This window comes from Rhamphochromis sp. 'chilingali' (assembly GCF_963969265.1).
Source record: "Rhamphochromis sp. 'chilingali' genome assembly, chromosome: 14".
Classification (NCBI taxonomy): Eukaryota; Metazoa; Chordata; class Actinopteri; order Cichliformes; family Cichlidae; genus Rhamphochromis; species Rhamphochromis sp. 'chilingali'.
This window is the reverse complement of record NC_137941.1, coordinates 3,412,060-3,435,811: the sequence shown is the minus strand read 5'-3', so window position 1 is coordinate 3,435,811 and position 23,752 is coordinate 3,412,060. Positions and strand designations below refer to the sequence as shown.

The following is a 23,752-nucleotide window of genomic DNA, read 5'->3' as shown; positions in this document are numbered from 1 at the left end:
ACCCCCAAATCTCTGATCCTAGAATCGCCCCTGAGTTACATCACACAAGGTTGTAGCGCAACAGAAAATATACCTTATATTTACCCTTTTAAGAATAAATAAACTTGTAAGATTCACTCTCCCATATTTATCCCTTTAACAGCTCGCTTTTAACTGTTCTTCTTTTTAAGATATTTCAACTTGAATTATATCTCAGAAAAATATATCAACTTCTTAAAACATTAATACTTCAACAGAGTAATGAGATCCCTCACATTTTATAATCACATTTTATGAACTTTTTGCATATTTATCAAATGAATTAACTTCTAAGTCAACAAAACTGAAAGGGTGCATTTAAGCACTGCATGACGATATTACTGCTTCTCCAACGTTTTGGAAAGCTAACAAACTCAGATGAATCACAGTAATGTTAGACCACAGAAATACACAGAAATGGCTAAGCAGTAGCTTAATCCTAGCGGTTAGCTGGGCACATTTTAATATATTCTTTAGCACTTAAAATTAAACATCTGCATATCAGTGATGTTACAGTACTTTAAACATAAATATCACAACTCCGACTGGTTTTGTTTTTTAAAGCAGAAAATATATTAACAGCAGTCAACTACATGTCTTTATGGTGCTAACATTCATGTAGCATCCCTTACCGGAGCTCGTGGTGAGATAGCTCGCCTGGCTGACGCAGCTCCCCCCGGCCGAATTTCACAGATATCAGATCCTAATAAATAGCCATCTATTAACTACTAGTATGTGAAGATAAATTGTGAATTTAACTTTTATTTTAGCTTTTCTTACTGGGATCTTTCAGCTAATTTGGAGGTTGCCTGTGAGTAACGGCTTGCACAACAGGAAATGTTGACTGACAGAAAGTCATCTCAACGCATACTCGCCTCCTAGTGGTGGGGAGGGAAAATTACACCTCCAACCTTATTCAGCAGCACAACCCACAAATCTGATGTGGGTTACAATAGTCTTACCTCCTCAGCCACCGGGGTGTCCCCCTTCGAAGCATCTCTGGGTTACCAACCACCTCTCTTTCCGGCCGTCGAAGGTGAGCACTTTGTCCCCTCTTTCCAGCAGCATCTACGGAGGTGTCGACGTGCCTGGAGAGCCACCCGGGCCGCCCTTCTTCGCACAGCTGATCGCAATAAGCGCCTTGCGGACCGTCGCCAGACCCCTGCACCTGCCTACACCCCGGGACAAAAGGTTTGGCTGTGGACCCGATTTGTTCCGCTCCGAGCTGAGTTAAAGAAACTGTCTCCCACCTTCATTGGTCCGTTTGTTATAGACTCTCTGGTTAACCCGGTTTCTGTCCGTCCCCGAAATATACAGATCCATAACGTGTTTCATGTATCTCAAGTGAAACCCTGCCTGTCCAGTCCTTTGTTACACCAAGTTTAAGTATCTCGGGATCTTGTTCATGAGTGACGGGAGTGGGAGATCGACAGACGGATTGGTGCTGCGGCTGCAGTGATATGGATGCAATACCAGTCTGTTGTGGTGAAGAGAGAGCTGAGTGTAAAAGCGAAGCTCTTAATTTACTGGTCGATCTACGTCCCTCCCCTCCCCTATGGTCACGAGCTGTGGGTAGTGACCGAGATTGCGGATACAAGCGGCAGAAATGGGCTTCAGAGGAAGCAGAAATGTTGATGACTTGTTGATGATTTAGGTCCCCGATACATCAACAGTGATGGTTGGAGAGGGTCCACACCTTCCAGTTTCCCAGGAAGCACAAACTGGACTCCAACCTGCTGCTGATCTTCTACTGCTCGTCCATTGACAGCCTGCTGACATACTGCATCAAAGTAAGGTACGGCAGCTGACCAGATGGGAACAGAGTGAAGCTTCACAGTGTAATCAAGGCAGCACAGAAGATTATTGGCTGCCCTCTCCCCTCCTTGTCAGACATTTATTTCACCCGCTGGCCTGGGAATGCCTTGGTGTTCCCCCAGACAAGTTGGAGGAGGTGGCTGAGGAGAGGGAGGTCTGGGCTTCTCTGCTAGGGCTGCGGCCCCTGTGACCCAGCCCCGGATAAGCAGATGGATGGATGGATGCTCTTTGTGGATTACAGCTCAGCTTTCTATACAATCATCCCGGATATCCTCTTCACCAAACTGGTCACTCTTGGCCTTTGACTTTCTCACCAACCGGCCCCAGACTGTAAGACTTGACCCCTATCTCTCCTCCACTCACATGCTGAGCACTGGCTCCCTACAAGGCTGTGTGCTGAGCCCCCTCCTGTATTGTCTCTAAACCTAAGACTGCAGTTCGACCCACAACAACAACATCATGATCAAGTTTGCTGAAGACACCACATTAGTCAGACTTATCTCAAAGGGAGACGAGGCAGCCTACAGAGAGGAAGTCCTGAAGTTGACATCATAGTGTTCAGAGAAAAAACTAGCACTGACCACTATGGAAACCAAAGAGATCATTGTCGACTTCAGGTGGCACAGCACTGACTTAGGCCCCCGATACATCAACAGTGATGGTTGGAGAGGGTCCACACCTTCCGGTTTCCCAGGAAGCACAAACTGGACTCCAACCTGCTGCTGATCTTCTACTGCTCGTCCATTGACAGCCTGCTGACATACTGCATCAAAGTAAGGTACGGCAGCTGACCAGATGGGAACAGAGTGAAGCTTCACAGTGTAATTAAGGCAGCACAGAAGATTATTGGCTGCCCTCTCCCCTCCTTGTCAGACATTTATTTCACCCGCTGCCTCAACAGAGCAACAAACATCATCAAGGGCAGCTCCCACCCAGGCTTTGACCTGTTCGACCTGCTTCCCTCAGGGAAGCGCTACAGGTGCATCAGCACAAACACTGACAGACTTAGGAACAGTTCCTTTGCAAAAACCATGAGCACCCTGAACTCACACATGAACCGACGACACAGTTTCACCCCCCAATTCAAGCCTCTCCTCTATACACAGAATATACAAACACTACCACCACTGTGCAATATTTAATTTATGTCAAAATACCTCACTGTAAATATAGACTATTTATTTTTTCCAATATTTGTATATTTGATATTGAACTGCTCATATGTATACAGTGCCACAGAACTGTGCACCTCACCCCCCTTTCTTCTTTCCCCACATGTCTGCACTGGGTAGGAGATGCTCTCAATCTCTTTGTACATGTGTATAGTGACAATAAAAGCCATTCTAGTCAATCTGTCATGAACCTGGGTCCTTTTGACCCAGCGTTTTGTGTTTTCTATTATTGTCATTTTGGTTCTGTTCTTCCTCGGTTAGTGTTCTTTTCTTTCTGCCCGTGTATCTCTGTGTCCAGTCTGCGTTTCTGAGTCTGTGTCATTACGTGTATGTGTTTCCTGTTTTACTTTGAAGGTCTCTGTCTTATGTCAGTGTGTTCTGTTTATGTTTCCCTTACCTCGTCAGCTGTTATGTCCCCAAGTATGTTTCCCTCCTGTTTCCCATCCCCTGATTACTGGTATGTGTATTTATAGTGTGTGTTCACCCGTCCTCATTGCTGGTTCGTCTGTGTTGTTTCCCTCGGTCTCTCTGTGTTTCTCTGTGTCTCTCCCTGTGTATTTCCCCTGACCTCCCTGCATCTTCATTTCTGGTTTGTTTTGTTAGTTTTGCCCACTTTAAGTTTTCCAGTTTCATGTCCACCCGCACCGTTTGCTGTTTGTATTTTCTCTTGTCATTAAACTCAGGTGCACCCGAGCTGCCGCTTCCTGGTCCTAAATAATTCCCACACGGCTTGCTCCGGCAGACCGTGACAGTGTCAGTTTAGAAGGTCAAGCACAGCAGGGAGAGAACACGCCTATTGGGGAGGCCTTTGCTGGTAGTTTGTGTGTGGGATGTGGTGCTTCTTGGCCTCACCTGCTGCTGGGAAATGAGCTACCAGATCTTTTCTTTTTGCAATTGTAAACATTTATTTCTTACTGTTTAACAGATTTCTCACATTATCGTGTAGAAAAACTGATTTGCACTGTAAATGTTCAGCTTCAACTTTCAATCCTTCAAACAATGGAAAAGCCATTTAATTGTACAAGTGTTAAGTAAAAACAGACTTTCATGTTTGATTAAGCAGAAATTCTAAAACTGGTCCAGTTGCTAAAACCTCTGACTGTTTCAATAAGTGTTAAAGAAAAAGAGGATAAAACTGAGAAAACTACTAAAACTGCTTCACATCCATGTGGTTGTGGATCAGATTTATAAGACAGCATAATATCAAAATAGATTGACACTCTGATAGTGCTGCCACATCTAAAACAGTTTGTCTTTTAATCCTTTTCACATGTGCAGTCTCCATGGTGCCTGTTATTTCCTTGAACAGTAATGAGAAGAAAGAGAGTGAAATTTACAGCCTTTCTACATATCAGTGGGTTTTTTTTTTTGTTAATTAGGCAGGTGACCATCAAAAATACATTTAGTGCAAAGACATCTACAAAATGTAAATCATCTGGGAAATGCAGATAAATAATAAAACATCATATCCGCTCACATCAATAGACATGTTTTCAGACAACTCCAAATAAAACACAAATTTCAGTAAAAATTAAACATTTTTTTGGACTTATTTTAAAAAATGGATGTCAAACAATGGGTGTGACACTTAGCTGTGTGTGAAACTATTTTCTGATCGAATAAAACAAAAATTAGTTCTTTTTAAAATAACAACACTATAAATTTTTTTTCGAATTTTGGTCAGTTTGAAACCGTAAATCAGAGGATTCATAATAGGAGGAATGACAAGAAACTCTAATGCTACAAAGTTTTGAAGGGACTGAGGCAACTCTTTCGAACCCAGTCGCATACTTATAACATCAGTAAGTACTGCCACAACAAAAGTAAATAATGAGACGAGATGTGGGACACATGTTTGCATGAACTTTGCTCTGTTTTCTATAGACTTTACACATGTTTGAATGATATACATATAGGACCAAACTATAAAAACACCATGAAGCAAATAAATAATTGTTACAATATTTGCAGATATAGCATTGATTGCAGTTTGTTCTGGAAAACAAGCGAGTTGAACAATACTCCAGTTCATACAGAAGAGTCTGGAAATATACGGGCTGCATAACTTCAGTCTGGATGTTAGAAAGACATTCACAGCCATAATGCAGAAGGTTGTTAACCACAAAAAACATGCAAACCTAATGACTCTTTGCTTTGACATGATAGAGTGGTACTTCAGTGGCTGACATATGGCCACATATCTGTCATATGCCATGAGTGCAAGAATCGACAGTTCGCCGAAAACAAAAGAATAAATCACCTTAGTCTGAATAAGGCAACCGTAATATGAGATGAGATGAACATCAGAGAGGAGATCCCAGAGAAATTTAGGGTAGAAACCTGCTGTTCCATAAAGTGCATTGATGCAAAAGACACAAAGCAGAATATACATTGATTCATGGAGGTTGCTGTCCAAGATGATGATCACAATGAGAGAAACATTTAGCAGGCAAATGATGCAGTAACACAACAAACTGAGGAAAAAGAGAACAAACCTGTGACTGACTGTTTCATTGAAACCTGAAAGAAAAAACATTGTTATTACAGAAACATTATTCATTGTGATTGAGAGATGTAAGTGAAGCTTATTCGCTCACTGTATCTGGTCTCTGTTCTCCTCTCTCCTCTATCAGGTACAGATAACAGCAACACGTGAGCTGGGATTTCAAACCAGCCAATCATTGATCTGGAATGAAAGCTCACAGCTTTGGAAGATCACAGGGGATTTAATATGTATCATGTACTAAACACATAATAAAACAAACCTGCAGGTTCTTGAAAAAGAAATATTAAAAAGTTTTACAACTTTATTTAAAAAATGCTTTCTTCATAATACTGATAGGAATTTCTTACATTTATGCCAATTAAACATAATTGTCTAGGACTTGTTGTGGTTTTTTTCTGTTTTTCGTTTGTAGTCCTTCGTAGTCCAGTCAGATCATTGTTGCTTCAGTGATAATGATCAGGCTCTCTGACGTTTGCTGAAGTCACTAGTAAGACAGTAAGAAGTTCTTGTGAATGTTGCTTTGTCTTTGCCTCTTAGTAACTCTGTGGAAAAAAGACTTGTTTGCACCTGTTACCTGCTACTTACCTGTTACTCTGCCGCCTGCTCACTCTCTACCTTTCCTATTCCATAATGGAAAGATTCTATCCCAGGTGCTTCTCCAATTTTCTGCAGAGTGATGTAACCTTATCGTTGCACCACGATCACCCCCTTTTCCTCCAGCCCAGAAAAGAGTAAATTTAAGTTTTTTTTGCGTAAAACCATGGTCTCAGAGATCTGGTAGTATATTCTGAGTTGCTGCAGGAACCACAACCTCTGCTGGGCCTTCTTCTGGATAGAGTCTATATGTGGGGACCACTTCAGATCGCGTGGAAAGGTGGGCCCTAGGAGTCTGAAGTGATCCACGGTAAGTACTCTATTTTTAAGGATAGTTAGGGCGAGTCTGAAGGTTCACTGTCACGTCCACAGTCGGGTCCGGGTGGTTCTGACTGCAACAGTGGAACAGCTGGTCCACATCCTGTCTGTACGTGGACTCGTCTTCATTGTGGATCAGACCAGTGATTACCAGTTTGAAAATTATGCGAACAGATCCATAGAAGATGCCATCAACGTAGCTCTCCACTCTGTGCTGAGCCACCTGGAGCAGTGGCAAAGCTACGTCCAAATGCTCTTTGTGGGTGTTCTCAGAATCTCATCTCTACTTTGTGGTTCTGTTGGCTTCATCGGGTGATGGCCTTCTGCTTGCTTTGGAACGGTTCACAGCTGAGTTTGAAGCAGTGGGAATGAGAATCAGCACCTCCAAATCTGAGGCCATGGTCCTCAGCCGGAAAAGGGTGGAGGGCCCACTTCAGGTCAGTGAAAGTCAAGCTACAGCTCAAGATAAGTCATGTGTCTTTTGTGAATATCGTTCTCATTCCTGTCTCCTTATCTACAGTGCCCCTGGATTACCTTTCCCGTGTGAATCTGTGTGTCAAGTGTGAAAAGAAGGACTGTTGTCGTGTATGTGGAGAGTTGGAGAGCGAGTGACTTCCCCCTTGGATTTCCCTTCTATTCAGCTGATTCAGGAGTCCTGCGTTTGAGTCCCCTGCATTGAACCTTAACATAACGATCCAGCCAGAATATGGAGTCAGCGGACTCTGCCGCCCAGCAGCGCGTCCTTACAGCCGAGGAGGTTTTGGAACGTCACGAACAAAGGCTGCAGCTCATCAATCAGCAGTTGACCGCTCTAACGCAGGTCCTTGCTCAGCGCGTACCCCTGGTAAGCCCAGCAGCCTCTCCTCCCTCTGTCTCCTCACAGTTACCGGCTTCTGAGCTTCCGGCACCCGGGCCTTTGGCTTCGCCTCATCCCACTCCCTGGAGCCCCCGGAGCGAGATTTGCCAACACCGGAACCCTTCGCGGGTGAGTTTCACAAATGTGCCGGCTTTCTGACCCAAAGTTTAGACAGTTGCGGAGGACATATGAAACTGACGAGGCTAAGATTGCCTTTTTTGTCCAGCTCTTACGCGGACCGGCTTTAACCTGGGCTCAAGCTGTTTTGAGAACTGACGTCAGCATACCAGGATTTTCTTGCTAAATTTAAATGTGTGATTGAGAGAGCTACTGGCGCTGATGCAGCATCTCACCATTTACTAAATCTTAAGCAGGGAAGACGAAGTATGGCGGAATACTTCATTTTGTTCTGGACGTTGGCCGAAGAGACCGGGTGGGGGCAGCCAGCATTGATAAGTACTTTGTTGAACAACGTGTGTGATGAGTTAAAGGGCGAACTAGTGATAAGAGAGTTACCTAAAACTTTGTCTGATGTGATAACGTTGTGTGTAAAGGTGGACGGGCATTTACGTGCGCGACGCAGAACTGAGGACTATGTTTCCCAGAGGTCTCTGGGACACGGCGAAGCAGCATCGGGCGGAAGCGCCACGAGTGGCGGAAGAGATTCGGAGTCGCACAACATGGAGGAGGGTGAGCAACCTATGCAGCTGGGTCGCTCTCGCCTTTCCCCTGAGGAAAGGCACCGTCGGTGGAGGGCCGGTGAGTGTTTCTATTGCAGCCGTAAGGGTCATGTTGCCAATGTTTGCACGTCTCTGCCAAAAGGCTGCAGTAGAGATGAGAATACGGGTGGGCGTGGGCTCTAGTTCACAGTCTCCTCCACGGCTCATGCCAGCAGCTAAATTAACGGTGCAGCTTCAGGTCAGCCCTCTTAAGGCTCTAATCGATTCAGGAGCGGAACAGAACTTTATTGACACTTCGCTGGCCAGACGATTAAATCTGAATTCTGAGCCTCTGCCACAGTCACTCCAAGTCACCGCCCTCAGTGGCCAGCGGCTTCCTAACATCACTCATATCACTGAGCCCGTTTTACTGACTCTCTCTGGCAATCATTCCCAGACTATACAGCTGTATGTGTTTCAAGCTCCGCTCATGCCACTAGTTCTGGGTTACCCGTGGTTGCATCAACATAACCCTGTTATCGATTGGAAAAAGGTGGGGTGGGGGGGAGGATTGTTACATGTCCTGTCTGAAAGCTGCCACCCCCTCTTCCGAACCACTAACCAATTCTTCTCTCTCCAAGCCGCCGGACCTCTCCTCCGTGCCACCCGTCTACCATGATCTCAAACAAGTGTTTTGCAAGGATAGAGCACGCTCGCTTCCTCCGCATCGGCCGTATGACTGCGGCATTGATCTTCTTCCAGGCGCACCTCTCCCTACCAGCCGCCTATACAGTCTGTCTCAGCCCGAACGTGAAAGTATAGAAAAATACATCAACGAATCACTCACCGCAGGTCTCATTCGCCCCTCGTCATCTTCTGTGGCCGCCGGATTCTTCTTCGTTGCCAAGAAAGACAAGAGCTTACGACCTTGTATTGATTATCAGGGCCTTAACAACATCTCAGTGAAGAATAAATATCCACTCACTATTTTTCACTCACTCATTCTGCCTTCGAGCTCCTTCAGGGGGCCACCATCTTCACTAAGCTGGACCTGCGCAACGCGTACCATCTGGTAAGAATAAGGGAGGGGGATGAATGGAAAACAGCCTTCAACAATCACCTTGGTCATTTTGAATATCTTGTCATGCCGTTTGGTCTCACCAATGCCCCAGCTGTTTTTCAGGCCCTGGTAAACGACGTACTGCAGGACTTCATTAACCACTTCGTCTTCGTTTATCTGGATGACATCCTCATTTTCTCTCATTCTGTCTCTGAACAAAAACACCATGTCAGGCAGGTCCTCCACCTCCTCCCGGAAAACCGTCTCTTCGTGAAGGGGGAAAAATGTGAGTTTTATGCTTCCACAGTCTCTTTCCTGGGCTATGTCATTGAACAAGGTAACCTGAGAGCGGACCCCTCCAAAGTTCAGGCTGTGTTAAACTGGCCCACTCCATCCCATCGCAAGCAGCTTCAGAGTTTCTTGGGTTTCGCTAACTTTTATCGCCATTTCCGCAACTATAGCCAGCTCGCTCTACCCCTGACTCGTCTCACCTCACCTCACCCAAGGTCCCCTTCCACTGGGATGAACCGGCTCGCCAGGCTTTCTCTTGCCTGAAGGAGCGCTTTGCCTCTGCACCCATCCTCATCCAACCCGATCTCAGTCAACCCTTCGTCGTGGAGGTGGACACAGGAGTGCGGGCAGTGCTCTCCCAGCAACAAGGTGGTAAGCTTCATCCTTGTGCTTACTTCTGATACTTATGATGTGGGGAACTGAGAGCTATTGGCCATCAAGCTGGCCCTAGAAGAGTGGCGTCACTGGTTAGAGGGAGCTGCCCAACCGTTCGTGGTTTGGACGGACCACAAAAACTTGGAATACATCCGGTCCGCGAAACGACTCAACGCCAGGCAAGCTAGGTGGGCTCTGTTTCTCACCAGATTCCAATTCACAATCACCTACAGACCCGGCTCTCGTAATGTCAAACCCGATTCCCTCTCATGCCAATTTGCCACCTCCAACGGAGCTGCCGAGGACGCCCCCATTCTTCCTTCCACGTGTGTTGTCGGGGCAAAAACCTGGGAGATTGAGTCAGCTATTCGAGAGGCCCAACAAACGGAACCGGACCTTGGTGCGGGTCCCCCGGGCCTACTCTTTGTTCCCTCTACTGTCAGATCACGAGTTTTGCATTGGGCTCACACGGCCAAGTTCACCTGCCACCCTGGGGTCCACCGCACCATTACCTTCCTCCAACGCTTCGCCTGGTCGCCGTCCTTAGCTAAGGACGTCCGCGAATACATTGCTGCCTGTCCTACATGCGCTCAAAACAAGAGCGTCAATCAGCCATCTTCCGGCCTTCTCCAACCCCTACCGACCCCTGGCCGCCCGTGGTCACACATTGCAATGGACTTCATCACGGGCCTCCCTTCCTCATCAGGTAACTCAGTCATCCTTACTATCATTGATCGTTTTTCGAAAGCTGCTCACTTTGTCCCTCTCCCCAAGCTCCCCAGTGCTTTAGAAATAGCTCGACTCCTGACTAACCATGTCTTTCGCCTTCACGGAATCCCCACGGACATCGACAGGGGGCTGCAGTTCACATCACGGGTCTGGAAAGAATTCTGCAATGCCCTCGAAGCGCAGGTCAGTCTCTCCTCTGGTTTCCACCCTCAGACTAACGGCCAGATGGAACGGGCCAATCAGGAACGGGCCAATCAGGAACTTGAGGCGGCCCTCCGGTGCTTGGCATCCACCAATCAGACAACTTGGAGTGAGCAACTCCCATGGGTTGAGTATGCCCACAATAGTGTAACAGGTATTACAATTAAATAATATGAGATACGCATTAAATTATTGTCTTGACAACTTTGGACTAGTATCAGGAAGTTCTAGGTAAGACTATGGAGCCTTGAAAGGATCAGCAGAGAAGGAACCACACAATGATAGATAAGATGTGATTTGAATAGAAACTGTATTGAAAGTTGTAAAGTTTACAAACCCTGCCTGTCTAAAGCTGGCTTCCTACAGTGCACAAACGCACATTAACCTTCCTGCCTTCTTGGGACCTTTTTGTGCCACTGCTATGTGTTAAATGGCTGCCATTTCCACTGTGTTCAGTGGAATATAACCAAACTTGCCACAGGATAGTTTTTACCTGTCAATGTTAATATTCCAGTGTGAATTCCTTAAATCAGCCTAAAATGGCTGAGCAGCAGAAATCCCCACACCCATCACCCTGGGGACCATTTTCTGCCCATTGACTTCCATTATAAACGCTATTTTTCATCCCCAAATTATCATTATATGATTTTATTTTTTCTTCTTTTCTTGGATGTCAATGAAGACTCAGGGCCTTGAAGTTTTAATTTTTAAATTGCAAAAAAAATGCAAAAAAAATAATGGCAGGTCAAAATGTATGTTGGTGCCAATCTTTGGTCCATCTAAAGGCCTACTTATAATGACAATCACATATTACTTCAACTGGTTTTTTGTGGAAATATTTAGTTTCGTTTTTTGTTTTTTGGGGCTTATAACACAGGGCGCTCATGTAATAACACTGGGATTTGAAGGGTTAAAACAACGACAATATAATTAAAACTTTACATGAATATTTCAGGGAGAAGTAGTTTTACAAGGTTGGCTAATTTAAAGTGGAATAAAATATGGATATATGGTCTTTTTATGGCGTTTTTGGGCGTGGCTGAGAATGGTCCCTAGGGTGATGGGTGTGAGTTTTTTAAAGGATGGCAGGAGGGTTAAAGGGCTCAAAAATAAAATCATAACCAAACATCCTCTTTAAGGAAATTCTCCAAAGAGTTTCAATTAAAGAGCTTCCGCTCCTGTTGCTCAGTCCACTTCTCTTTGGAAAGAGAAATTAGAGTTCCTTGTGTGTGTGTGTGTGTGTGTGTGTGTGTGTGTGTGTGTGTGTGTGTGTGTGTGTGTGTGTGTGTGTGTGTGTGTGTTTCTGTCCACTGGTTCTAACACTACACAGATTTTTAAAGTGTTAGTCTTATCTGTGTCAAGGAATGTAGTTATAGTCCTGAGGTTCGCTGAAGATGGATCCCACGGCTGGCCACACCGTACTCTGGTCCGTCTACAGTCACTCTCTTGGGATTGGCTCGCCACTGAACCCACAGGGTTCAGATCTCGAATGATCCAGTCCTGGTCAAAAACCAATCTATGCACACAGTTCAGAGTGCATACATTACTATTTTATCTATGCTTCTTCCATCACTCATCTTTCAGTCAAGTATTGCTCAAGTATAACAAATTATTTTAGTTATACAATGTCTCAACCATCATGAAATAACTTGAGTTACATCAGGGGCAATTTTAGCCCAATTTTGGGGGTGCTTCAGCAGCCCCAAAATGAATCAAAGCACCCCCAAAGATTTCTTTCTTTTTTTTGACAATATTTGCTTTTTGTGTGACACACTACTAAAAATATAAAAAGCATACAGTACTGTACTTGTTTGAGACGTAACATTGTAACAACAAAAGTATAGATAACCCCTCCTCCCAAAATGGTTTGTTCCAGCTCGCCTCTCCCCTACTCTGGCTCTAGCGCTCTTGCTGCCAGAGCGATGGTGGCTGAGACGCAGCGGAGCGGAGGTGTAAGTGCCTGGCTTAAAACAGGACATATTAGCTGCATTTATCCTTCAGTTACTCTTTATATAGTTAGGTAGGAGTCAGACCATGTTTCTTTTTAGCTGAAAAGCATTACACCCAGGTAACCTGCAGTGTTAAAAACGTTTTTTCCGACAATGTTTGCTACCCTACAATCCGTCCTGCTCTGTAGTCAATTCAGCGACATTTGACCGTCCTGTTGCCCCCATTGAAATGTATACAGCTTATTTAAAATCTAAAACTTAAAATTGTCCGTAGCGTACTGTTGTTACCACTGTCCTGTTTGAAATGGATATTAACTAGCTAACTGACTGAATGCCCATTAACCTTATAACTCCTGTTGTGTGTGTGTGTGTGTGTGTGTGTGTGTGTGTGTGTGTGTGTGTGTGTGTGTGTGTGTGTGTGTGTGTGTGTGTGTGTGTGTTTGTGTACAGAGAGACAGCCAGGTTCATAATGGATATAAGGAAGTTTTTTCAAAAAAAGGAGCCACATTCAGGTAAAAGTGTAAGATCAAATGATCCGTCAATCAAGAACAATGTTGGATCAGTGTTTCAATGTTTATATCTTTTATTAGATGTTCATGTGGTTTGGTTATTTGCCTTTTGGTTGAAAGTACACTGAGGGAGGACTTTTTGTTTGTGATCTTAATAGAATTTTTTTCATATTAATGTAACTTTTCATCTAATTGAATACAATCTATTTGTGTATGATTGTCAGTCTAAAGAGGGAGAGAGGAAAGAGGGGAACGTGAGGAGAAAGTACAAGGTCAGGAAGAACCATGTAAGAAAACAGACAGGGAACAGTGACAGGCAATATAGAAACTGTTAAACTGAGAAAGAGAAAAAACCTGATTTTACTCATACAATCTGGAAGTTGTGTTCTCCCTATAATAAAGCTGCTATACAGAATCTGCAAAACAAACTGGGTTGAAACATTTTTGACCCTCTTTAACAACATTCCAACATAACATTGTAATTGATTGGGGAGATTAAAATTAATGATATATTTTTATGTGGTTCAGCCACAACTCTACTGAAACCTCAGCCAGTAATAGGTAGGCCAACCTTTGGACCGTCCAGTTGTCTGTATGACTGCCGCAGTATGTACATCACATTTGCACACTATCAGAAACTGCCAAAGAGCCCTGGTGGAGTGAGGAGCTGTAAAGAGAAGCAGAAGCTCTGTTTATATTCTAAAAATGTTTTAAGCTAGCTTGTTTCAAAGATTCTGTACAGCAGCTTTAAATGTTTTCCAAAAGCACACACACACTTAACTTATCAGTGTTTCTCAAACTTTTTACAGTGTGTACCACCTGATAAAAATGTCAAGCTCTCCTAAGTACCACTATGAAAGCATGAAACTCATAAATCTTACAACACAAAATTAGTATTATTAAATTAGTAAAATTAGCGTCTGCAATAAAGATTTTTTTCATACATTGTATAAATTCTACCACAGGCAAAGTTGCCTCCATTTTTATAGTTTTTATTAATATTTTGTAATAATTTATTTGCAATAATTCTGTTTTGGGAGTGTTTTTTATGTATCTGTATTATATTATACATACACATTAAAAGTGAATCTCTGTCCAAAAAATGCACTCAGTTTACTTTTTACTCACTATGAGCATCATTCATAATTCTCCCCCAGTAATTAAGGTTAGGATATGTACTTTTTCTATTCCAATCCATTCTTCTTTTGCAGCATTTAAATAAGCTTGATCAGATTTGATGGTTTTGTTACAGACTTTTCAAAAAAGTGTTTTGCTTTTCTTTCACAAATGTGGGGATTAAATTGTGTTAAAATGTACAAAACAGTCATGTCATGTTTTGTGACGAGGACCCAGGCACAGAGAGACTTGATGAATTTAAGAATCTTATATTAATAAAGAAATTTGCAGACTTGCACAGAGATGGTAAAATTATGATGACTGATAACGGAGACGAAGACAACAGACGATGAGGACAGGGAGGAACGGGGGTTTAAATGCACCAAAGTGACAGTCAGAGAGAACTCGGGACAACATTTACGGATGCAGGGACTGACAGAGACAGGTTTATCTTTCCTGGCTGGGCAGCTCTCTGGGTGCTCAGCACCCCCAAATCTCTGATCCTAGAATCGCCCCTGAGTTACATCACGCAAGGTTTTAGCGCAACAGAAAATATACCTTATATTTACCCTTTTAAGAATAAATAAACTTGTAAGATTCACTCTCCCATATTTATCCCTTTAACAGCTCGCTTTTAACTGTTCTTCTTTTTAAGATATTTCAACTTGAATTATTTCTCAGAAAAATATATCAACTTCTTAAAACATTAATACTTCAACAGAGTAATGAGATCCCTCACATTTTATAATCACATTTTATGAACTTTTTGCACCTTTATCAAATGAATTAACTTCTAAATCAACAAAACTGAAAGGGTGCATTTTAGCACTGCATGACGATATTATTGCTTCTCCAACGTTTTGGAAAGCTAACAAACTCAGATGAATCACAGTAATGTTAGACCACAGAAATACACAGAAATGGCTAAGCAGTAGCTTAATCCTAGCGGTTAGCTGGGCACATTTTAATATATTCTTTAGCACTTAAAATTAAACATCTGCACATCAGTGATGTTACAGTACTTTAAACATAAATATCACAACTCCGACTGGTTTTGTTTCTTAAAGCAGAAAATATATTAACAGCAGTCAACTACATGTCTTTATGGTGCTAACATTCATGTAGCATCCCTTACCGGAGCTCGTGGTGAGATGGCTCGCCTGGCTGACGCAGCTCCCCCCGGCCGAATTTCACAGATGTTAGATCCTAATAAATAGCCATCTATTAACTACTAGTGAGTAGTTAATAGATGGCTGTGAGTAACGGCTTTCACAACAGGAAACGTTGACTGACAGAAAGTCATCTCAAGGCATACTCGCCTCCTAGTGGCTGGGAGGGAAAATTACACCTTATTCAGCAGCACAACCCACAAATCTGATGCGGGTTACAATAGTCTTACCTCCTCAGCCACCGGGGTGTCCCCCTTCGAAGCATCTCTGGGCTACCAACCACCTCTCTTTCCGGCCGTCGAAGGTGAGCACTTTGTCCCCTCTTTCCAGCAGCATCTACGGAGGTGTCGACGTGCCTGGAGAGCCACCCGGGCCGCCCTTCTTCGCACAGCTGATCGCAATAAGCACCTGGTGGACCGTCACCGGACCCCCGCACATGCCTACAACCCGGGACAAAAGGTTTGGCTGTGGACCCGATTTGTTCCGCTCCGAGCTGAGTTAAAGAAACTGTCTCCCACCTTCATTGGTCCGTTTGTTATAGACTTTCTGGTTAACCCGGTTTCTGTCCATCCCGAAATATGCAGATCCATAACGTGTTTCATGTATCTCAAGTGAAACCCTGCCTGTCCAGTCCTTTGTTACACCAAGTTTAAGTATCTCGGGATCTTGTTCATGAGTGACGGGAGTGGGAGATCGACAAATGGATTGGTGCTGCCTCTGCAGTGATATGGATGCAATACCAGTCTGTTGTGGTGAAGAGAGAGCTGAGTGTAAAAGCGAAGCTCTCAATTTACTGGTCGATTTACGTCCCTACCCTCTGGTCACGAGCTGTGGGTAGTGACCGAAAGAACGAGATTTCGGATACAAGCGGCAGAAATGGGCTTCCTCCGAAGGATGGCTGGCCTCTCTCTTAGAGATAGGGTGAGAAGTTCAGTCCACTCAAAGCGCTTTGCACAACTTTTGCATTCACCCATTCGCACAAGCACATTTTTCTAAGTGCTTTTATAGCTAACATTCACACACATTCATACTCCGATGGATGCATCGGAGAGCAGTTTGGGGTTAGTATCTTGCCCAAGGATATTTGGCATGTAGACTAGGGGAAGCCAGGAATCGAACCACCAACCTTCCGATCTGCTCTACCACCTGAGCTACAGCCACCCCCAGTCGACATCATAGTGTTCAGAGAAAAAACAAGCACTGACTATTATGAAAACCAAAGAGATCATTGTCGACTTCAGGTGGCACAGCACTGACTTAGGCCCCCGATACATCAACAGTGATGGTTGGAGAGGGTCCACACCTTCCGGTTTCCAGGAAGCACAAACTGGACTCCAACCTGCTGCTGATCTTCTACTACTTGTCCATTGACAGCCTGCTGACATACTGCCTATAAGTAAGGTACGGCAGCTGACCAGATGGGAACAGAGTGAAGCTTCACAGTGTAATCAAGGCAGCACAGAAGATTATTGGCTGCCCTCTCCCCTCCTTGGCGGACATTTATTTCACCCGCTGCCTCAACAGAGCAACAAACATCATCAAGGGCAGCTCCCACCCAGGTTTTGACCTGTTTGACCTGCTTCCCTCAGGGAAGCGCTACAGGTGCATCAGCACAAACACTGACAGACTTAGGAACAGTTCCTTTGCAAAAGCCATGAGCACCCTGAACTCACACATGAACCGACGACACAGTTTCACCCCCCAATTCAAGCCTCCCCTCTATACACAGAATATACAAAAACTACCACTACTGTGCAATATTTAATTTATGTCAAATACCCCACTGTAAATATAGATATTGACCTGCTCATATGTATACAGTGCCACAGAACTGTGGACCTCACCCCCCTTTCTTCTTTCCCACATGTCTGCACTGGGTACGAGATGCTCTCAATCTCTTTGTACATGTGTATAGTGACAATAAAAGGCATTCTAGTCAATCAGTTTAGAGGGTCAAGAACAGCAGGGAGAGAACACGCCTATTGGGGAGGCCTTTGCTGGTAGTTTGTGTGGGATGTGGTGCTTCTTGGCCTCACCTGCTGCTGAGAAATGAGCTACCAGATTTTTATTTTATTTTTTTGCAACTGTACACATTTATTTCTTACTATTTAACAGATTTCTCATTTCTTTTTACTTAATACAGTAAAAAGAAACATTTTGTCATGTAGAAAAACTGATTTGCACTGTACATCTTCAGCTTCAACTTTCAATCCTTCAAACAATGGAAAAGCCATTTAATTGTACAAGTGTTAAGTAAAAACGGATTTCATGTTTGATTAAGCAGAAATTCAAAAACTGGTCCAGTTGCTAAAACCTCTGACTGTTTCAATAAGTGTTAAAGAAAAAGAGGATAAAACTGAGAAAACTACTAAAACTGCTTCACATCCATGTGGTTGTGGATCAGATTTATAAGACAGCATAATATGGCGCGGCTGCCCCTCTGTTGGTCTTCCTTGGTCTCTTGTGTTCTGGGGGCCTCTGGATGCCTGGAGTTTTGATCTCCTCCATACCTGCTTCATACCCTGGAGGACGGGGCTGTGGCTCCCCCACACTCCCTAGCAGATCGTTACATGGAGAAACCTTTGGAATGCAAGCATGCTGATCCACACAGGTATGCACACAGGTGTACACACGGGTATTCACAGACGCGGACTACAGCTTTCTTGGCTGCTGCCTCAAAGCACATTGTGCGCTGTCTATCTTGCGTGCTGCACAATATCGTTTATTATTTAGTATCTACTGATATCTACTGCTAGCTAGTTTATTGTGATGGTGCCGTTTTTTTTATTATGTTGCTCTTTGTTGTTTGCTTTCTCTTCTGTTTTTTTTCTCCATACAGGTGACCCAGGTGTTTTGTTTCTTTGTTTGTTTGCTTTTTTCTTTCTTCCCCCCTTCTCACCGTCTCTTCTCCCCTTTGGTTTTCTTTCTCTCCCTCTCTTTCTTTCATTCTCTCTCCCTGTCCTATCCCCCAGTCATGTCTGTCCCGTTTGTAGCAACTGAAAATAAAATAAATTCATAATTATAATAAAGGTCAATCAAATGGACCAATATGGCAAGGCCATGATGATCCACTTGGTAAAATAAATCCGCTTGGCATCTTTCTTGGCCTTAAGACAACAATTCTGATGGCTAAAGATCCAAACGGGACACAAAAAAACAAAACAAAAAAAAAAACAGCATAATATCAAAATAGATTGACACTCTGATAGTGCTGCCACATCTAAAACAGTTTGTCTTTTAATCCTTTTCACATGTGCAGTCTCGACGGTGCCAGTTATTTCCTTGAACAGTAATGAGAAGAAAGAGAGTGAAATTTACAGCCTTTCTACATATCAGTGGGGTTTGTTTTGGTAATTAGGCAGGTGACCATCAAAAATACATTTAGTGCAAAGACATCTACAAAATGTAAATCATCTGGGAAATGCAGATAAATAATAAAACTTCATATCCGCTCACATCAATAGACATGTTTTCAGACAACTCCAAATAAAACACAAATTTCAGTAAAAATTAAACATTTTTTTTGGACTTATTTTAAAATGGATGTCAAACAATGGGTGTGACACTTAGCTGTGTGTGAAGCTATTTTCTGATCGAATAAAACAAAAAATAGTTCCTTTTAAAATAACAACACTATGAAATTTTTTTCTAATTTTGGTCAGTTTGAAACCGTAAATCAGAGGATTCATAATAGGAGGAATGACAAGAAACTCTATTGCTACAAAGTTTTGAAGGGTCCGAGGCAACTCTTTCGAACCCAGTCGCATACTTATAATATTAGTAAGTATTGCCACAACAAAAGTAAATAATGAGACGAGATGTGGGACACATGTTTGCATGAACTTTGCTCTGTTTTCTATAGACTTTACACATGTTTGAATGATATACATATAGGACCAAACTATAAAAACACCATGAAGCAAATAAATAATTATTGTAATATTTGCAAATATGCCATTAACTATAGTTTGTGCTGGAAAACAAGCGAGTTGAACAATACTCCAGTTCACACAGAAGAGTGTGGAAATATACGGGCTGCATAACTTCAATCTAAATGTTAGAAAGGCATTCACAGTCATAATGCAGAAATTTGTGAACCACAAAAAACATGCAAACCTAATGACTCTTTGCTTTGTCATGATAGAGTGGTACTTCAGTGGCTGACATATGGCCACATATCTGTCATATGCCATGAGTGCAAGAATCGACAGTTCGCCGCAGACAAAAGAATTAATCACCTGAGACTGAATAAGGCAACCGTAATATGAGATGAGATGAACATCAGAGAGGAGATCCCAGAGAATTTTGGGAAAGAAACCTGCTGTTCCATAAAGTGCATTCATGCAAAAGACCCAGAGCAGAATATACATTGATTCCTGGAGGTTGCTGTCCAAGATGATGATCACAATGAGAGAAACATTGACGAGGCAAATGAAGCAGTAGCAAAACAAACTGAGGAAAAAGAGAACAAACCTGTGACTGACTGTTTCATTGAAACCTGAAAGAAAAAACATTGTTATTACAGAAACATTATTCATTGTGATTGAGAGATCTAAGTGAAGCCTAGTCTCTCACTGTATCTGTTCTCCTCTCTCCTCTATCAGGTACAGATAACAGCAACACGTGAGCTGGGATTTCAAACCAGCCAATCATTGATCTGGAATGAAAGCTCACAGCTTTGGAAAATCACAGGGGATTTAATATGTATCATGTACTAAACACTAGGGGTGCAACGATACACAAAATTCACGGTTCGGTTCGATGCTTTGTTATCACAGTTCGATATTTTTTCGATACAAAAAAAAATGTTCATGCCTTTTTAATTTGTCATTTATTAAAATTATAAATATATATTTTAACTCAAAAGTACAGTTTTTAAATTTAACCCTAACCCTTGTGCGTGTTTTTTATTTTGACAGCGAATGCGCACCTGCGGACCACTTATGTGCAGCCCAGGTTATTTAGCTCGTCATATTGCAGCCACAGAAATTATTTTGTCCATGAAACCATAAAGCTGCACTTTCTTTTTGCCTTTTTTTTTTTTTTTTTTTTTTTTTTTTTTTAAATGACATCAGAAACAGCAGTATGCGACATTACGTGATGGCAGAGCTTCAGTTCATCCTTTGTCATTTTTTTTTTTTTTTTTTTTTTAAATAAATAGGACAGGGGGAATGAATGAGAGAAAGAGGGGGAGAGAAAGAAAGAAAACCAAAGGGGAGAAGAGACGGTGAGAAGGGGGGGGAAGAGAGAGAAAAAAAAAAAGAACTCCTGGGTCACCTGTATGGAGAAAAAAAAAAAAACAAACAAAAAAAACAAACAGAGGAGACAGCAAACAACAAAGAGCAACATAATAATAGAGAAAACAAAGCACCATCACAATAAACTAGCTAGTCATAGATATCAATATTTACTAAATAATAAACGATATTGTGCAGCACGCAAGATAGACAGCGCACAGTGTGCTTTGAGGCAGCAGCCAAGAAAGCTTTAGTCCGCGTCTGTGAATACCCATGTGTGCATACCTGTGTGGATCAGCATGCTTGCATTCCAAAGGTTTCTCCATGTAATGATCTGCTAGGGAGTGTGGGGGGGCCACAGCCCCGTCCTCCAGGGTGTGAAGTGGGTATGGAGGAGATCAAAACTCCAGACATCCAGAGGCCCCCAGAATACAAGAGACCATGGAAGACCAACAGAGGGGCAGCCGCGCCACTGTTCCAGTAAGAGCTGAGGAGAGTCCCAGATGAGGGCTCGCCCAGCAGCCGCGGAGCAGAAGCCAGGGGGAGTTGCAGTGACGCGCCCGTGAGCTCCGCCGGCCCCCAGCTGTGCCTGAGTGACCGAGCCCCAGGCCGAGAGGCCGGGGGCACCCCACCTCCAAAGGGGCCCGAGCGAGCCCCAGGCCCCAGGCCCCGACAAGCGGCCGCCAAGGAGTGAGCCGGTGTGTACCCGGACGCCCACCCCCAGACACAAAGAACCACCAACACACCGACACCTGAGGGAGTCCGCCACCGGCAGGGGAAGTGGTGGTGGGTGGAGATAGGCCTCCAAACCTTGGAGGGCCTGAGGTGTCCCCAGAGAGGTGGCGTCTGATACCCAACCTGACATATAGACACAGACATACAGGCACACACAGACACAAACATCCATTCCCACCCTCATGCTCTCATATGCACTCACTCCACACTCAACCAACGTGGAGACAGACATAAAGAGACGCTGTACACACAATCACACTCCCCAAGCGTACTCTACAAACCGGGTCTAGGTACCCTTGCCCCTGGAGGGGGGAATTGCACCCAGACCCAGGTGGTGTTACCCTTTTCCCTGCGGTGGGGAGAGGCAGACCACCCCGACTCCGCAGCAGCAGGGAGGCCCCACACCCCAGACCGCAGTCGGACGGCCAACTCCTCCTACTAGCCCTCCCGCTCCAGCAGGCCGCAGAGAATGGGGGTGGGAGAAGACTCCAAACCTCCCTCCACCCGCTCATTGTAGTGTTGATGCATATGTGTTCTAAGGTGCAATTAAAACCCAGGAGGGCATGGAGCTACCTGCCAAGGAGCAGCAGGTAAGCGCATAGTCCCTCCTGCTAGCCCTCAATGACTAAGTGTATTTAAAATTGAGAGGTGGGCAACGACGTCAGGGGTGAGGTATACACCCTGATGGTAATTTGGACTCCGTGATTGTGCCCACCCCCAAGATCCTATATGTATGTGTAATGAGAGTGTGAATAATGTGAATGTCTAAGTTGTGGGATAAAATTGAGGCAGAGGCAGCCAGAAGGGGACGGGGGGGGGGGGGGGGGGGGGGGGGTAGCCTCCTCTGCACCCTGGTGACATACCCCCACTCCAAGGCCCTGCATGTGTGAGTGGTTGTGGAGGAGCGGGAAGAGGGAGGCAGCTGGAGATGGGGAGGGAAGGAAGGGAGGGGCAGGTAACCCCTCCCTGGGGCCAGCTCCCCCGCTGACCCCAGTAGGCACTCCCACCCACAGAAATTATTTTGTCCATGAAACCATAAAGCTGCACTTTCTTTTTGCCTTATAGTCTGATTTGTCATAACTTTTCCGTTTTGCGGTAAGCTTTTTTTGGCTGTCACTTCTTCACCCTGACCTGTCTTATTTGGCTCAGCAGAACTGAAATATATATCCTGCTGCTTTTACACACGCACTCACATAAGCTCAGCGATTCTCTGTGCGATCAACCTCTCACATGTTTAAGCTTACTGCGGGAGATTTCACTTGTCATGTTTGCGTAGTAAGCTAACGATTGATAAGACGATGTCAGAGGAATTGGTGCACAAATTATCATCACTCACCAATCAGTACTGTCGCTCTCTATACACAGTTCGCGCGATTGCAAAGCGAAAGCAAAAAAACAAGCGCAAATTCAAACTCGATTTCAATATGTCACATATTGACAGTGGCTCACCGATGCCAATGACATAATTACCCAGCTACATTTCCTAAAGAATGCAAAAGCATTGATTTTTCCTTCCTACAATAGCCCGACGGGCAGGGCAGAGATAGATTTTGGTAGCCCGACTGGAAAAATCGCTAGCCCTGGGACGTCGATGTGCAGTCATATTCGTTGTGTTCCCACTAGTGCTTTCAGGTTAACCTCGTTAAAATGACCTTAACGCCACAACACGGCAAATCTCCGTTAACGAGCTACCCCCGATAGCCCCGTGCATGGGGCTAGACGGCCAACATGTTAACGAGCTAACTGCGCTAACACACTAGCTCCCACCCATGTAATTGAGCATTGCGTGGCACATCCAACATACTGTTTTACTTTAGTCCATGACGCGCTTACCTTCAGGGTCATACGTCACATGAAAACCAAAATAATTCCAAACGCCAGATCTGAATGAGGGTGGGGGAGGTTCAATTTGCCATGTTGCAAGGAGAGCTTAACTTCTGTCTCGCTAGCTTGCCCTGCGCTCTTCCTTCTGACTATGCTGTCTGTGTGGAGCGCTCAGTGGATCTGCGCTCGACAGTGCAGCCTAGGCGGAGTAGTCGAACGCAGATTCACTGAGCGCTCCACACAGACAGCATCGTCAGAAGGAAAGTTGATAAAATAAATTACAAATGTTGTATTGTTCGATACATATGCGTACCGAACCGAAAGCACTGTATCGAACGGTTCAATATCGATACGAATATCGTTGCACCCCTACTAAACACATAATAAAACAAACCTGCAGGTTCTTGAAAAAGAAATATTAAAACGTTTTACAACTTTATTTAAAAAATGCTTTCTTCATAATACTGTTAGGAATTTCTTACATTTATGCCAATTAAACATAATTGTCCAGGGCTTGTTGTGGTTTTCTTCTGTTTTTCATTGTAGTCTTTCGTAGTCCAGTCAGATCATTGTTGCTTCAGTGATAAGGATCAGGCTCTCTGACGTTTGCTGAAGTCAC

The 23,752-nt window shown here is 44.0% G+C and overlaps 2 protein-coding genes across 2 annotated transcripts; both read right to left on the bottom strand.

Moving 5' to 3' along the window:
- Positions 1-1,421: 1,421 nt before the first annotated feature.
- Positions 1,422-5,565, bottom strand: LOC308409888 (olfactory receptor 6N1-like; the record flags this gene model as incomplete). The annotated part of the gene is made up of 4 exons (XM_080902888.1): positions 1,422-1,495; positions 1,715-1,822; positions 2,513-2,620; positions 4,662-5,565. The coding sequence occupies 4 exons, from the start codon at positions 5,563-5,565 to the stop codon at positions 1,422-1,424; spliced, it is 1,194 nt and encodes a 397-aa protein (XP_080759014.1).
- An 11,045-nt stretch (positions 5,566-16,610) lies between these two features.
- On the bottom strand, positions 16,611-19,875 carry LOC308409887 (olfactory receptor 2K2-like; the record flags this gene model as incomplete). The annotated part of the gene is made up of 2 exons (XM_080902887.1): positions 16,611-16,727; positions 18,970-19,875. 2 exons carry the CDS (start codon positions 19,873-19,875, stop codon positions 16,611-16,613), a joined length of 1,023 nt encoding a protein of 340 aa, XP_080759013.1.
- Between the last annotated feature and the right edge of the window lie 3,877 nt (positions 19,876-23,752).